This window comes from Halichoerus grypus, chromosome 7, assembly GCF_964656455.1.
Source record: "Halichoerus grypus chromosome 7, mHalGry1.hap1.1, whole genome shotgun sequence".
In the NCBI taxonomy this organism is placed as follows: domain Eukaryota; kingdom Metazoa; phylum Chordata; class Mammalia; order Carnivora; family Phocidae; genus Halichoerus; species Halichoerus grypus.
In genome coordinates this window covers 56228786-56245995 of record NC_135718.1, presented here as the reverse complement: position 1 = coordinate 56245995, position 17210 = coordinate 56228786, and the positions used below count along the sequence as shown (strand labels likewise).

General features: G+C 38.0%; 1 protein-coding gene across 5 annotated transcripts in view; it reads left to right on the top strand.

Moving 5' to 3' along the window:
• CCAR1 (cell division cycle and apoptosis regulator 1) overlaps positions 1-13259 on the top strand; it is a 61171-nt gene extending 47912 nt beyond the window's left edge. For all 5 annotated transcript variants that reach the window (XM_036113832.2, XM_036113833.2, XM_036113835.2 and 2 more), the window contains 8 exons: positions 819-1058; positions 1444-1555; positions 8945-9027; positions 9358-9504; positions 10921-11041; positions 11125-11310; positions 12051-12256; positions 12918-13259. In XM_036113832.2, coding sequence (XP_035969725.1) covers positions 819-1058; positions 1444-1555; positions 8945-9027; positions 9358-9504; positions 10921-11041; positions 11125-11310; positions 12051-12256; positions 12918-12977 — 1155 coding nt within the window. In that variant the 3' untranslated portion in view covers positions 12978-13259. The remainder of the gene's footprint in view (positions 1-818; positions 1059-1443; positions 1556-8944; positions 9028-9357; positions 9505-10920; positions 11042-11124; positions 11311-12050; positions 12257-12917) is intronic.
• The last annotated feature ends 3951 nt before the right edge of the window (positions 13260-17210 follow it).

Below are 17210 nucleotides of genomic sequence, written 5' to 3'. Positions count from 1 at the left end.
TTCTAGGTATCTATCTGGCCCTATTCACTTGTCACCTTCAGGTCACTTCTGATGTCACCTAATCAAAGAGATCTTCTCTGACTATACTGTACTTTCTTGTTACTCTTATGTGTTTATGCTCCCTTTTTTTTTTTTTCCTTAAAATTTGATGTTCTGGTTATCTTTTACTTTTCCCCATTAGATTATTAGCAAATTAGAGTTAGGATTTTTATCTGCTTCCTTCACTTCTGTATCCCTAATGCCTAGAATAGTCCATGGTACGTAGTAGGTATTTCAGAAAAACTTGTTGAATAAATTAAAAAATACATTTATCATGAAGATTAATTGCTGTGTAAAATAGAAATCCTTTTTTCCTACTCATTTTCAAATTCCAAATTTCATTTCAAAATTTGTCAGATTTTGTATTATTTTTTCTAAAATTTGGCCAAAAGTATATTAAACGTAGTGTTTATATCTTCAGGAGAGTTTTTTTTGTTTTGTTTTGTTTTCATTTGAGATACAGGGGGAGAAGCAGAGGGAGGGGGAGAAGCAGACTCCCTGCTGAGCAGGGAGCCCGATGAGGGGCTCGATCCCAGGGCCCTAGGATCATGACCTGAGCCGAAGGCAGACGCTTAACCATCTGAGCCACCCAGGCACCCCCAGGAGAGTTTTTGAGTCTTTTGAAGATCCTCAACATCATTGACATCAATTATTATAACTCTTGTTAGTGCATATTAATTGTTAGATGTGGCAAATCATTATTTGATAAATTATTATGCTGGGTTTATTCAATATTTCTATTAAAGTTGACTGGGTTACTGTTGGTATCTTTGTTATAGGTTTCACTGTTTGCAGAACTTTTCAATGAAATGCTTCAAAGAGATTTTGGTGTCAGAATATACAAATCATTACTATCTCTTCCTGAGAAAGAGGACAAGAAAGAAAAGGAAAAGAAAAGCAAAAAAGATGAGAGAAAAGATAAAAAAGAAGACAGAGATGAAGAAACTGATGAGCCAAAACCCAAACGGAGAAAATCAGGCGATGATAAGGATAAAAAAGAAGATAGAGATGAAAGGAAGGTCTGTAATTATTTCCATTACCAGCAACCTATTTAGAAGTTTTCCTTTAGTTTTCTAGAGTATAACAAATGATGAATTCATCAGAAGAGCAAAATGTAAAGGCTAAACTAAAAGATTTTAGTGTATTATTAGAAATGTAAGTCTTTGAATTAAGCCTATATAGACATCTAGAACTAATTTCTGGTAATTTTCTTTTTTTAAGGTATGCAGCATGACGGTGTATTTACATGTATTGTGAATGGTAGTTTAATTTTAAAGTGTATTGTTAAGAAAATTTTATAATTTGATTCTATTTCAAGTAAATAATGAATTTAATGTTTTTTTGTTTTAGTCATTTAACATTTGGTCAGATATCTTGCTTAATTTAAGGCATTTTAAATTACAGAAAGAAGATAAAAGAAAAGAGGATTCTAAAGATGATGATGAAACCGAAGAAGATAATAATCAAGATGAATATGATCCAATGGAAGCAGAAGAAGCTGAGGATGAAGAAGATGGTATGATTCAAATGTACTTATTTCGCATTAGGATGAAAAATATATATATATATTTTTAAAGATTTTATTTATTTATTTGACAGAGAGACAACAGCGAGAGAGGGAACACAAGCAGGGGGAGTGGGAGAGGGAGAAGCAGGCTTCCCCACTGAGCAGGGAGCCCGATGCGGGGCTCCATCCCAGGACCCTGGGATCACGACCTGAGCCGAAGGCAGACGCTTAACGACTGAGCCACCCAGGCGCCTTGAAAAATACATTTTTTGTTTGATCACTTTGTATAATAGCAATCTATAATTTTAAAATTTTTTCTTTTTCAGAATAGAAATGGTAAAATATTCTTTAGTAAAAATCTATATTGTTTTATTAATAGTTGAGAGGATATTTTTTAAGGTAGAACTTAGCATTTTATTTAGATCTTCATTAAACTGTTGGAATTGAGAACCAGACATATATAATAAACCTCCAAAAATAGATCCTGAAAGGCACTTTCTGCTTAAGGCAAGCGGTCGTAGGACGAGCATGTAAACCAGCTGGCTTCTCTGTACCCACACCCGCTACGTCAGCCTGCTCCGTGGCCCCTGCATCACCTCTGCCCTCCCTTCTGTTAACACCAGCCAAACCCCCCTATGTCTAACCCAGGGGTTTTTTGTAGGACAACTTGGATTACCTGGGAATGCTGGAACCATGTTGTTAAAGGAATCATGGTGTTGAGAGGAAAAAAAATTTTTATAAGCTGCATTCTGAGGTGATGGCTTCTCTGTACTTATGCCATACTGCAGAATACAATAAATAAGCAATTAGAAGATGTTCAAATATGAAGGGATTTTGTCCTCCCCACCCAAAGTCCTGCTCTCTAAAGGAAGCCGGTTTCTCTGTAGCTACACCAGCTGTTCAGAAGGCTCATTGGACCTGGTTTTGAAAGTAAAACCATTACTTTTTTAGGAGGAATTACTTTGCAGTGTGGAGTACTCGGTCTTTCTTTCTTTCTTTTTGTTTTTTGTTTTTAGAGAGACAGAGAGGCAGAGGGAGAAGCAGGCTCCCAAGGAGCAGGGAGCCCATTGCGGGACTCGATCCCAGGACCCTGGGATCATGACCTAAGCCGAAGGCAGACGCTTAACCATCTGAGCCACCCAGGCGCCCTCGGTCATTCTTATAAAGAACAAAAAAGTCAGTCTGATACCAAAGTGTGCAACCTACAGATGCTTAGGTTCTGCCCTCTGACATCTGTGTATGATAGATGAGAGGATTTTTTAAAGACGTGCTTTTATTTTAAAGTAACCCCTACTCCCAACATGGGGATCAAACTCATGACCCTGAGATCAATAGTTGCATGCTCTACTAGCTGAACCAGCCAGGCACCCCAAGACATGTTTATTTTTGATTATCATATGTTCTCTATGTAATTAATACTTACTCAACTTGAAGAATGTATTTCCCTGAACATGTTAATTTAACTATGTCATAAAGGTATAACAGTCCCTGTTGTTCCATAGTTTTCTAAGGAAGAACATACTGTGTATAGTCTTTTGCATGTTTGACAGTCTCCATAATTAAAAAAAAAATACTAAAATTAGTTTGCTAAAGAAGAATATATTTGGAACACTACATCAAAAACTAATGAAGTACTGTATGGGTGACATAACATAATTAATAAAAAAAAGAAGAATATATTCTAGGGGCGCCTGCCTGGCTCAGTTGGTGGAGTGTGCAACTTTTTTAAAGATTTTATTTATTTACTGGACAGAGAGAGGGAACACAAGCACGGGGAGTGTGAGAGGAAGAAGCAAGCTGCCCCAGAGTGTGCAACTCTTGATCTTGGGTCCTGAATTCGAGCCCTACATTGGGTGTAGAGATTAAATTAAAAAAAAAAAAAAAAAAAACTTAAAAATAAAGACTAGGGCGCCTGGGTGGCTCAGTCAGTTGAGTGTCTGCCTTTGGCTCAGGTCATGATCCCAGAGTCCTGGGATCAAGCCCCAGGTAGGGCTCCCTGCTCGGCGGGGAGTTTGCTTCTCCCTCTTCCACCCCATGCCCCTGGCTCATGCTCTCTCTCAAATAAAATCTTTACCAAAAAAATTAAAAATAAAGACTAATGATAACACCTGTTTATCACCCAAGTTAATAAAAGACACTTACCAATGGGAATGATATTCAAAATACTTAAGGACGCCTGGCTGGCTCAGTTGGTAGAGCATGCAGCTCTTGATTCAGGGTCAGGAGTTCAAACCCCACGTTGGGCACAGAGGTCACTTAAAAACAACGACAACAATAAATGTCCCGACGAGTTATAGATGTAGGCCATAAAGTATCTCTGAAGTACCACTGAGTACTTGTCAATCTCCATAAAGATTTGAGACTTTAAAAATCTTTTTAGGGCACCTGGGTGGCTTAGTCAGTTAAGCTTCTCCCTTTGGCTCAGGTCATGATCCTAGGGTCCTGGGATGGAGTCCCACATCGGGCTCCCTGATCAGCCTTTACCCCACTAGTTTGATGGCAGTTTCATCCTTCAGGTTGCTCACGCTAACATCTAGGAATCATCCTAAACATTTATTTTTGCCATACTCCCATTTCCAATCTATCTGGAAGTCATATTGCCTCTGTTTTAAAAACATATCCAGAAACAGACCATATTTCACCAGCTCCACTAATCTAACCTTAATCCAAGCCATGTTGTCTCCTGCCTAGTTTATTTTAAAAACCTCCTATCTAGGGGTGCCTGGGTGGCTCAGTCAGTTGAGCATCTGCCTTCGGCTCGGGTAATGATCCCAGGGTCTTGGGATCAAGCCCCTCATCAGGTTCCCTGCTCACCGGGGAATCTGCTTTTCCCTCTTAACTCTGCTCCTGTCTTGTGCTCCATGTCTCTCTCTCTCTCTCTCAAATAAAATCTTAAAAAATAAAAGAATTAAAAAAAAATAAAAACCTTCTATCTGGTTTCCTTGCTTACTCCCTTCTCCTTTTTTTTTTTTTTTTTTTAAAGATTTTATTTATTTATTCATGAGAGACAGAGAGAGAGACAGAGGCAGAGGGAGAAGCAGGCTCCCCGCGGAGTAGGGAGCCCGATGCGGGACTCGATCCCGGGACCCTGGGATCATGACCTGAGCCGAAGGCAGACGCTTAACCGACTGAGCCACCCAGGCGTCCCTCCCTTCTCCTTTAAAGTCTCTTCTCAACACGATTGCCAGAACAACCTTTGTAAAATTTAAGTCATTTCATTTATTTGTTTGATTTCTTTCATTTGTTTTCAGATTCCTTCAGTGGCTCACCATTTCACTCTGTAAAAAGCCAGTGTTTACAATGACCTCTAAGACTCTACGAAATCAAGCCTCTAATTTCATTTTTTACCTCTCTTTTCTACTTGCTCTTTGCACCCAAGGCATCCTGACTTTCTTGAACCCGTTATGTATGCCCCTGTATTCAGACCTTTGCATTGACAGTTCCTTCTGCATGCAAACTACCAGAGATCCACCTTCCTGATTCTTTCACATTTGCAGTCTTTGTTCAACTGTCACTTTCTCAATGAAGCCTGCTCTGCACCCACTCCTATTTAAAATTGCAGTCTTCCCCACCGGTACACATTCTTGATCCCTCCTTATTTTACTTTACTTACAGAACTTATAACCTATTCTACTATACTGTTTACTTATTTTACTTATTATCTGTCTTCCCACTTGAATACATATAAGCTCTTAATAAGGAAAAGAGGGGCTTGGGGGGCACCTAGCTGGCTCAGTCAGTAGAGCATACGACTCTTGATCTTGGGGTTGTAAGTTTGAGCCCCACGTTGGGTGTAGAAATTACTTCAAAATCTTAAAAATTTCTTTTAAATAAAATCTTAGAAAAAGAGGGGTTTTTGTCTCCTCTTTGCTGATATATGTATATATTGCAAGTTCCTGGAGCAGTCTAAATATCCAAATGTCATAAACTGCAAAGCCAAACAGGGTGATAGGATTATAGTTCTTTTTTGGTTTTCCTGGTATTTTCAGTTGCTGCTTGCTTATGTTATCATAGTTTTTTCTCCCCCATACTTTATAGTTCATAATCCTATCAAGTTACTTGAAGACCACTCTTTTTCCAGTAGAAAAGTAGAATAGTGATTTTTTTTAAAAAATGAAAATACAATGCTATTTAATGTCTAAAGTGGTGTTGAATTTTCTTAGTAATCGGGAGCATATAACAAGTCTATACCAATCAATTTGATGAAGTTGTTTTTTTTTTTTTAAGATTTTATTTATTTGACAGAGACACAGCGAGAGAGGGAACACAAGCAAGGGGAGTGGGAAAGGGAGAAGCAGGCTTCCTGCTGAGCAGGGAGCCTTGATGGGGGGCTTGATCCCAGGGCCCTGGGATCATGACCTGAGCTGAAGGCAGACGCTTAACGACTGAGCCACCCAGGCGCCCCCCCCCCTTTTTTTTTTAAGATTTATATATTTAAAAAAAAAAAGATTTATATATTTATTTGAGAGAGCGGGGGAGAGGGGCAGGGGGAGAGAGAGTCTTAAGCAGGCTCCTGTAAGTGCGGACACTGAGAACAGGGCTTGATCCCACGACCCTTAGATCACTACCTGAGCTGAAACCAAGAGTCAGATGCTCAACTGACTGCAACACCCAGGCCCCTTGACGAAAAGATTTTAATAAAAGGTAACGTCAGTTTAACAATAAACAAGGGTAAAGAGAAGAGTTCTTTTATCACTCTTGCAGTCAGTCTAAGTTGTTGCACTTTTTCTTGACATAAATTTGGCAATGTCAGTCAAGTGTTATACTTTAAATCAACACAGGTGTTCATTCCATAATTGTCTATAAAACAAAAAAATCAGAATTGGTCTTAATGTTTTGTTTTGTTTTTAAGATTTATTTATTGGGGTGCCTGGGTGGCTCAGTCGTTAAGCGTCTGCCTTCGGCTCAGGTCATGACCCCAGGGTTCTGGGATTGAGCCCCATGTCGGGCTCCCTGCTCAGCAGGAAGCCTGCTTCTCCCTTTCCCACTCCCCGTGCTTGTGTTCCCTCTCTGTCAAATAAATAAATAAAATCTTAAAAAAAAAGACTTATTTGTTTTAGAGAGAGAGAGAGTTGGTGGGGTGGGGGCAAAGAGGGGGAGAGAAGCAGACTCCCCACAGAGCGGGGAGCATGGCTCTGTCCCACAACCCTGAGATCACGACTGAGCCAAAATCAAGAGTTGGACGCTTAACCGACTGAGCCACCCAGGCACCCCTGTATTAATGTTTAATAATAGACAATTATTTAAATATACTTTGCTATAGACATGGAGTTAAATTCTGTGCAGCCTTTGAAGAAACTGTTGGAAGATTAATGACATTGAAAAGGATGATAAAGTAGTTTTTTTTTTTTTTTTAAGATTTTGTTTGTTTATTTGACAGAGAGAGAGATAGCGAGAGCAGGAACACAAGCAGGGGGAGTGGGAGAGGGAGAAGCAGGCTTCCCGCCAAGCAGGGAGCCCGACGTGGGACTCGATCCCAGGACCCTGGGATCATGACCTGAGCCGAAGGCAGACGCCTAACGACTGAGCCACCCTGGCGCCCCTGTTTGTTTGTTTTTTTTTAAGATTTATTTATTTGACAGACACAGCGAGAGAGGGAACACAAGCAGGGGGAATGGGAGAGGGAGAAGCAGGCTTCCCACTGAGCAGGGAGCCCGATGTGGGGCTCGATCCCAGGACCCTGGGATCATGACCTGAGCCGAAGACAGACACTTAACGACTGAGCCACCCAGGCCCCCCATAAAGTAGTATTTTATAGATAGCATGTTCCTTTAAATGTGTTTCATATGGGTAGTAGTATATGTGGGGGGAAAATAAAGGGACACGATTGCTGCTACAATCTTAGTTTATTTTTGTGTGATGGGATTTATTTATTCGTAAAAAATCTATGTTCCAAGGGAGACAAAGTTTTGAAATTAATAGCTTTCAAGTTAAATACTCAAATAAGGTGGATCATGTCTATAAAATGTTAATAAAGGGAAGAAATTTACCCTTGTGTAGTATATGGTACACTCTTGATAAAAATTATTCGTAATTACACTTCTACTCAGAAGCTGTTGTTTTCTCTGTTTTAGAGTTGAGGAAACTGAGGCTCTTAGCAATGAATTAATTTATCCACAATAATAAACCTTTAATGTCCTATAGCATATATGAGAGAAATCGGTTCCAAGGACACATTTTTTTAAGTTTATTTACATGCCAATACATACTACAAAACTCACTACTTTTAAATGTGCACTTTAATCATTCTTAATAACTTTATGGATTTGTTAAACCATCACCACAATCCAGCTTTAGACCATTTGCCTATTTCCCTTTTACAAAAATGGCTTTGTTGAGATATAATTCACATATTGTATATCTCATCCATTTAGAAGTGTCCGGTTCAGGGGACCTTGCTGGCTCAGTCAGAAGATCATGCAACTGTTGATCTTTGGGTGTAGTAGGTTTGAGTCCCATGTTGGGTATAGAGATTACTTAAAATCCAAAATGAATGAATGAAATGAAATCTTAAAAAAAAAAAAAAAAAAATGGTTTATCCAAGTTCCCATCTCTAAACATGGAATAGAATGTTAGTGTAAATAAATCTGAATATTAACACTGTTAATTAGGTTTTCTTAATTTTTATCTTAACATCTCAGTTCCTCACATACTGTTTTATTTTGCAATAATCTATCTGCAGTTAGTTTTACTGCATTGACTAGTTTTCTTTTTAGGTTTTAGAAAATATGCCTTGCTCTGTTTTGTTTAAATTTGTGTTATAATTTCCAATTTTATATATAAAACTTACTCATTTTTTGAACTATGTCTTTCACATTTTTATGGAATTAAATTATTTGATTTAAAGTCAAATTTTTTTCCTCCTTCTAGTGCCTCCATACATTTCTTCCTTTTCTTATTCTTCATAATTCTTCATTTTCTGGGGCACCTGAGTGGTTCAGTCAGTTACACAACCAACTCTTGATTTCAGCTCAGGTCATGGTCTCAGAGGGTTGTGAGATGGAACCCCACGTCGGGCTCTGCACTTCGTGGGGAGTCTGCTTGAGATTCTCCCTTTCCCTCTCCCTCTGCGCCTCCTCCTACCTTCCCTCTCTCTCTCTCCCTCTTCTCTAAGAAAAAAAATAATAATAAATATATATATATTTTTAAGATTTTATTTTTAAGTAATCTCTACACTCAGCGTGGAGCTCAGAATTACAACCCCAAGATCAGGAGTCACATACTCTACTGACTGAGCCAGCCAGGCACCCCAGTCCAATCCATTTTTATTCATACAGTATTTCTTTTCATTGTGTCTTTTGAAAACTGATCAGTAACAGAGAACTATTTTTGATCTCTACAGTAGTAGAAAATATCTGTATTAATGAGTATTTTGCTGCTGTTGTATTGATTTTATAGATCGGGATGAGGAAGAAATAAACAAACGAGAAGACAAAAGAGATATCAACAGGTACTGCAAGGAGAGGCCCTCTAAAGATAAGGTATTTATTGAATATTCTTTATAACATAATAAGTTCCATTTCTCACATAATCCAGACTTATTAAGCATAACACTGTCATGAAGTTTATTGTTCCTTATATATCTACATATTACCGCTCAGAGCAAAATTCAGCCAATTGTTACATTTGTAGTTATGTCAGATAACTAATATGTCTTATTCCTTTCTCCCGTACACATAAACAAGATTAGCTCATTTTAACTTGTAACATGAGGCAAAGGTCTTTTCATATTTTTAACTCTTATATGGACATAGTCTCAATTTCTCACTTTTCAGGGGTAAAGATTATGTACTATTCTGCATTTTCTTTAGGAAAAGGAAAAGACTCAGATGATCACAATTAACAGGGATCTGTTAATGGCATTTGTTTATTTTGATCAAAGCCATTGTGGTTATCTTCTTGAAAAGGATTTGGAAGAAATACTTTATACTCTTGGACTACATCTTTCTCGGGCTCAGGTAATCTGTCTTATGAATGTTTAAAATGAAAAGCCATTTTAAGTAATTACCTTTTTAATCTCTGAGTTTTTGAAATATAAAAGTAATACAGGCTAATAGACATAGTCAAGAGATATTGAAATGTGTAAAATATAAGTTAAACGTCCCCTTAAAAGATTTTATTTATTTGACAGAGAGAGAGCACAAGCAGGGGGTGGCAGGGAGAGGGAGAAGCAGAAGCAGGCTCCCTGCTAAGCAGGGAGACCAATGCAGGACTCGATCCCAGGACCCTGGGATCATGACCTAAGCTGAAGGCAGGCGCGTAACTGACTGAGGCATCCAGGTGCTCCTACACCTTTTTTTTTTCTCCTTAAGATTGATCTATTTATTTGAGAGAGAGAGAATGAACATGCACACTCAGGGGGTGGGGAGGGGCAGAGAGAGAGTGAGTCTTTTAAGCAGACTCCACACTGAGCATGGAGTCCCACATGGGGCTAGATCTCCGGACCCTGATTCACAACCTGAGCCGAAATCAAAGATTGGACACTTAACCAATTGTGCCATACAGGTGCCCCCCCCCCAGCTTTTTAAGTAGGTCCCTAGCCCAGTGTGGGGCTGAACTCACAACCCTGAGATTTAGAGTCACATGCTCTACCAACTGAGTCAGCCAGTACATATACCTTAGTGTATGCTTTAGTGTTTCTATCAGTGTTACATGTTTTTTATTAACAAAAATCTTTTCAAATGATAATTCGGATCTTACGTTTATAGAGAAGACAGTTAAAAAATGCACAAGTTGGGGCGCCTGGGTGGCTCAGTCGGTTAAGCATCTGCCTTCAGCTCAGGTCATGATCCCAGGGTGCTGGGATTGAGCCCCGCATCAGGCTCCTCTGCTCAGCGGGAAGTCTGCTTCTCCTCCCTCTGCCTCTTCTCCCTGCTCATACTCTCTCTCTTTCAAAGAAATAAATGAAAAAAGAAATTGTTTTTTTTAAGATTTTACTTACTTATTTGACAGAGAGAGCCATAGTGAGAGAGAGAACACAAGCAGGGGGAGTGGGAGAGGGAGAAGCAGGCTTCCCGCAGAGCAGGGAGCCCATTGTGGGGTTCGATCCCAGGACCCCGGGATCATGACCTGAGCCGAAGGCAGACGTTTAATGACTGAGCCACCCAGGCACCCCAATAAATGAAAAATCTTAAAAAAAAAAAAAAAAAGCACAGGTGGTGGCTCAATCGGTTAAAGCATCCAGCTCTTGATTTTGGCTCAGGTCAAAATCTTTTTAAAAACAAAAACAAAACTAAAAAACACAAGTGTTTGAGCGGAAGAGGATACCTGAGAACACAGATGCCGTTGATGTTTATCGTATGTGAAAATTAGAACACAGTTAAGGATAATCAAAAATGTATTCTCATCTTTTTGTTCACTTGCTTGTATGACAGGTAAAGAAGCTTCTTAATAAAGTAGTACTCCGTGAGTCTTGCTTTTACCGGAAATTAACAGACACCTCAAAAGATGAAGAAAACCATGAAGAGTCCGAAGCACTGCAGGAAGATATGCTAGGTTTGAATATATTATTTTGAGATTATGTTATTTTATAGTTATTAAAGAAAAAAGTAAATAAAATATGATCTTTTATTTTATAGGGAACCGGTTGTTACTTCCAACACCAACAGTAAAACAAGAATCAAAGGATGTGGAAGAAAATGTTGGTCTTATTGTGTATAATGGTGCAATGGTAGATGTAGGAAGCCTCTTGCAAAAATTGGAAAAGAGTGAAAAAGTAAGAGCTGAAGTAGAACAGAAGCTGCAGTTGCTAGAAGAAAAAACGGGTAAGGAACACCATTGGGTATTTCAGTACTTTTAAAACCCTGCTGGAATATATATGTGTACACACATATATACATAGCTATGTACACATGCATATCCATACTTTGTATTTTAGTCTAGGCACTTTATGCAACTCACTTTTGACCATTAAAAGCTATAAAATTGCTTAGCATTATAAGAATTTGTCTTAGATTTTCATATGCATTCTTAGATTCCTTTGTTGTTCTTTTGCACTTTTTTAATCCTCCCCTAGTTCTACTTAGTTTTCCTCAGTTTTTGCTACTTTCTCTAATCCCATACAATCATCTAAAAGTGGAACCTGGGTTTAGAAGTAATACTTAGGTAAAACTTAATTTAAATGAAGTGAGTATATTGTATCATGCTTTATAACTGACATTTGTGGACATTTTAAGGAATTATAACTGCTTTTTATTTTCCTTAATATTTCCTTAAATTTTTAAAAAAAATTTACTTATTTTTAAGAGAGAGAGAGAACATGCAAGCAGGGGAAGGGGCAGGGGGAGAGGGAGAGAATCCTCAAGTAGACTCCTGCTGATCACAGAGCCTGATGCAGGGCTCAATCTCAGGACCCTGAGATCATGACCTGAGCCAAAATCAAGAGGTGGCCGCTTAACCTGCTGACCACCCAGGCACCCTTTCCTTACATATTTTTAACCTCATAATTAAATTGGAGATTTTAAAGGGTAAGATGGTGAATTCTGAATTTTTTTTTTTTTAACAGATGAAGATGAAAAAACCATATTAAATTTGGAGAATTCCAACAAAAGCCTCTCAGGTGAACTCAGAGAAGTTAAAAAGGACTTTAATCAGTTACAAGAAAACTTAAAGATTTCAGAAAACATGAATTTGCAGTTTGAAAACCAACTCAACAAGACAATCAGAAACTTATCTACAGTAATGGATGAAATCCACACTGTACTGAAGAAGGTTAGCAGTTTTATACTTTCATATTTTCAGTTTGTTTCAACTTTTAACCCTGGAAATTTTAATGTCATTTATGTCATTGTACAATGGTGCAGTGGTAGATGTAGGACAAATTTTAATGTCGTAATCTCTTAGTGGGTTTTCTCAGAGCAAATATTGGGTATTCTTTCCTTCGTCAGATTAATCAAACGCAATTTCCAAAAGATTGTATTATTCTAGAACTTAGTTGGAATGTCAACATGGTTTATGTATGTAGACTTCTTGAAACTTCTTGAAAACTTAAAAGTTTTCTTTGTATTTCTTTCAGAACTAGAGAGTGAATTGAATTTGAACTTGAGGAAAATAAAACCATTTACTTCTTTTTAAAGCCATTTATTGTTGGGCAGAGTTGAGAAACTCTTTGGCACTATCAAAATCAATGTATTAGTATTTTTTGTCACTAAAAAAATCTGTAACTCAATGCCATTATAAACTAACTAGAATAATTGAGATGTCTTCCACATCCTCATTGAGGGGTTTCTTCTGTAAGTTGCCCCCAGTGTCATTTTTTATAGATGGCAAAATGGGCCATCTCGAGTGTCTGTTTACTAATGTTTATTAATTTTAAAGTTAAATTGAAGAGAATCTAATTAAATATACTTTTTCCTTGTCTGTTATGTTACAGGATAATGTCAAGAATGAAGATAAAGATCAGAAATCCAAGGAGAATGGTGCAGGTGTATGATAAAATACATGTAGTGATGAGGAATGGTGTTAAATAATGTAATATATAAAATCATGATACAAGAATGAAAGTGATGCATGTTTGATTTTAGTAGTATAAATATCTGTTAGTTCAAATGATGTATAAAGTTTTATGAATGTGAAGAGTCTGCTTTTGAAAATTGCTTGTAATTCCTGGCATTCAAATTATTAAACACTCATTGAGTGAAATAATTTTGCATTGCAAAATGTTTTAGGATGAACTTTGTTATAGTTTTAACCCCAATAAAGTTCATCAGTTTAATTGATAGTAGTATTTAATTACAAAATGTCTTTTATTAAAATACTTAGAAAATTGCAGTTTTATTTATAGAATTATCATTATTAGGTTTTTATAAATTTTTTAGTCTTTTAAAATTTAAGTATAAATCATAAAATAGCATGTTGCTTAATTTTTTGCAAGTTTTTTGAATCAGACTTTTTTACTTGTCTTAAAAAAAATCCCCTCTAATTATCAGTCTCTAAACTATTCATTAAAAATTCATTCATCCAAAAGACAGTACATCAAAAACTAAGAAAGTAATAGACAATTACCATTGTTACTATATATGTTAGAATTTACAAAAAACGAATAGTACTGATGTTAATGTTACTGCTTTCAATTAATTGTTCTACTTTCCCAAAATAGCACCTATATTTTAATTTTGAGGTTTTTTTTTTTTAAATGCAGTATATGTCAAATGTACAGTTTAGCACCAAGCCAGTAGATGTCAGTATGATGTCTTAAGTTAAGCCTTCTTTAATTAAAAATAATTTTTTTATTAGTCTGTGTACTTCCTTCAGAATTTTAGTGGGTACATAAGAGTTGATTAATTGTTGAGTGAAAAGGGTAGCAAATGTGATATACTCTAAAGCAGTGTTCTCAACAGGGGGTGAACTTGCCCCAGAGGACATTTAGCAATGTCTGGAGACACTTCTACTTGTCACAGCTGGGTGAGTGAATGCTACTGGCATCTAGTTGTTAGAGGCCAAGGATGTTGCTACCATCCTACGTTGGATAGGACAGCCCCTCAACAAGAAGGAATTACCCAGGGGTGCCTGGGTGGCTCAGTCGGATAAGTGTCTGCCTTCAGCTCCAGTCATGATCCCAGGTTCCTGGGATAGAACCTTGTGTCAGGCTCCCTACTTAGCAGGGAGTCTGCTTCTCCCTCTGCCCCTTCTCTCGCTTGTGCTGTCTCTCTCTTTCTCTCAGTAAATAAATAAAGTCTTAAAAAGAAAGAATTATCCACCCGAAAATGTCAGTAGGGTTTAGGTTGAAAAACTCTGGTCCAAAGAAATATAGGAGGCACGCAGTTAGTTGGTAGGGCATGTGACCCTTGATCTTGAGGTTTTAAGTTTGAGCTCCACATTGGGTGTAGAGATGACTTAAAAATAAAATCTTGGGAGGGGGAAGAAATACACGATTAGTGGCACCTTTTAAAATTATTTATTTAAAGATTTTATTTGTGAGAGAGAGAGAAGCAGACTCCCCGCTGAGCAGGGAGCCCGACATGGGGCTCAATCCCAGGACCCATGACCTAAGCCGAAGGCAGATGCTTAACCAACTGAGCCACCCAGGCACCCTTAATTTTTTTTTTTTAAGATTTTATTTATTAGAGAGAGACCGAGATAGAGCGGGAGTGGGGAGGAGAGAGAGAAAGAAGCAGGCTGCTCCCTGAGCAGGGAGCCCGACTTGGGGCTTGATCCCAGGATCCTGGGATCATGACCAGAGCTGAAGGCAGACACTTCACTTAACACTGAGCCACCCAGGTGCCGCATGACATGTCTTTTAAATAACACTAGTGAAAACTGAATCACATCTTTAGCAGATGATTAGGGTTTTTTGTATTTAAATAACCCTTACTGGACTATTTCTCTGTCATAGAAATACGTGTCATATTAGGGTTTATTTTATTACATTTTGCGTTACTTTATTTTGCTAGACTAATGGGTAGGTGTTCCCAAATAGATTAATAGGAGAATATAAGTGCTGTGTTACACATGTCTTAAGCTAAATTGAATCCACATGGCTCTTACTAAAAAATAGATTAAAATACCTGAAGTTCTTTCAAACCAATTTTTGTTTTAAATTGCTCTTTCTGGTTTATGGTTTGTTGAACTTCCCTGAAGATAGATTGCTGATTGATCCATAATTATAGTTACTGTATAAATGTTTCTCCATCTTTAAGGTAAAATGAAATATTTCTGGATAGTTGGAAAGTTTTTCTCAAGGGAAAATTGTGGAGATAAACTTTTAACTAAAAGTGAAGAGTATAGTTCTTTAGTAGAGTATGTTTGTAAATGAGAAAGTAATTGTAACACTTGTCAGACTTAGTTTTCCCAGATTTTTTTTTTTTTTAAAGATTTTATTTATTTATTTGACAGAGACACAGTGAGAGAGGGCACACAAGCAGGGGGAGTGGGAGAGAGAGGGAGAAGCAGGCTTCCTGCGGAGCAGGGAGCCCGATGCGGGGCTCGATCCCAGGACTCTGGGGTCATGACCTGAGCCGAAGGCAGACGCTTAACCACTGAGCCACCCAGGCGCCCCTTTTTCCCAGATATTTAAAGCAGAGTAATATTGGGAGAATGGAGAAAAAGTATAAATCTTTCAATTTTATTATTTAGAGGTAAACTTTTTATAAAATAATTTCAGTGGAAGTGGAAGGTGAGATTATTAAGGTAGGGGGAAAAAGGGGGCGCCAGGAGGCTCAGTTGGTTAAGCATCTGCCTCTTGGTTTTGGCTCAAGTCATGATCATGAGATCGAGCCTTTCTTCAAGCTCCCTGCTCAGCAGGGAGTCCGCTTGAGATTCTTTCTCTCCCTTTTCCTCTGCCCCGCCCCCAACAGGCGCACACTTGATCTTTGTCTCCCTCTAAAATAAATAAATCTTTTTTTTAAAAAGGAAGAAAAAGCGCGGTACATAGAGAAAAGGTTGGTTTTAGAAAAAAATGGAGGAAAGATAAGCGACCTATTTTTGCCTTTCTAAACAGCTTTGAATATTCAGAAGTAAACATGTAGTCTGTCCTTGTACTGTATTCTGACATTGACCAAGTCAAAAAAATTAATAATAGAAATAATAAAGTAGGACAGTGATAACATTCAGTTTTATTTTCTCATCCTTTTTATGTTCTGGAAGCCTGTTTTTGCATTTTTTTATTTTTAAGATTTTTTTGATAAAATGAGAGAGCACAAGCAGGGGGGAGCAACAGAGGGAGAGGGAGAAGCAGGCTCCCCGCTGAGCAGGGAGCCTGTACAGGGCTTATCTCAGGACCCCGGGATCATGACCTGAGCTGAAGGCAGCCGCTTAACCGACTGAGCCACCCAAGTGCCCGTTTTCGCATTTCTAATGCTTGATTCAGTCATTGTAGAACAATTGAAATTTTAAGAAGTTAGTATTTCTTAGTGAATTTTGCCTAAATCCTAGTAAAACTGTAACAACACAAAAAAATCCTTTAAGTAACACTTATTAGACTTTATGTATGTACAGATTTCATTCCTCTCAAAATGTTGAGTACTAGGGTGCCTAGATGGCTCAGTCAGTTAAGCATCTCCCGGGATTGAGCCCCACGTTGGGCTCCCTGCTCAGTGGGGAGTCTGCTTCTCCCTCTGCCCCTCACCCCGCTCATGTTCTCTCTCACTCTCTCTCCCTCAAATAAATAAATAAAATCTTAAAAAAAAAAATGTTGAGTACTATTCAGCCACATATCTTTTTTAATATTTTACATGATCTGATCCCTAACAGAAACCTATTACGTAACTACTTAGAATTAGAGATAATACTGGCTTATGAGTCAGTGTTTACTCAGAGACTATATAGAATTCTTCAACTTCTTAGTCATTTGTGTACCACTTTAAGATTTCAAGTGCCCTTGCCTTTTACCCTAACAATTCTAAAACTTTAATCATAAAGTCTTGTAGCTTGAATACATGGATCATTCTACTGATGAAGTAAAAAAGAACATTAATCCTATTATAAATGCAAGACCTCCTCTAAAGTGGCAAAAGAGGGGGTGCCTGGGATCTCAGGGTTCTGGGATTGAGCCCCACGTAGGGCTCCCTGCTCAGCGGGGAGTCTGCTTCTCCCTCTATCCCCTCCCCCCCCAGCTTGTGCTCACTCACTCTCAAATAAATAATTCTTTATATAAAGTCAGAATTAACTGACACTTCGAATTGCGAAATCATGGTGGCAGAGTTTAAGAAGAACTAACATAGGACTC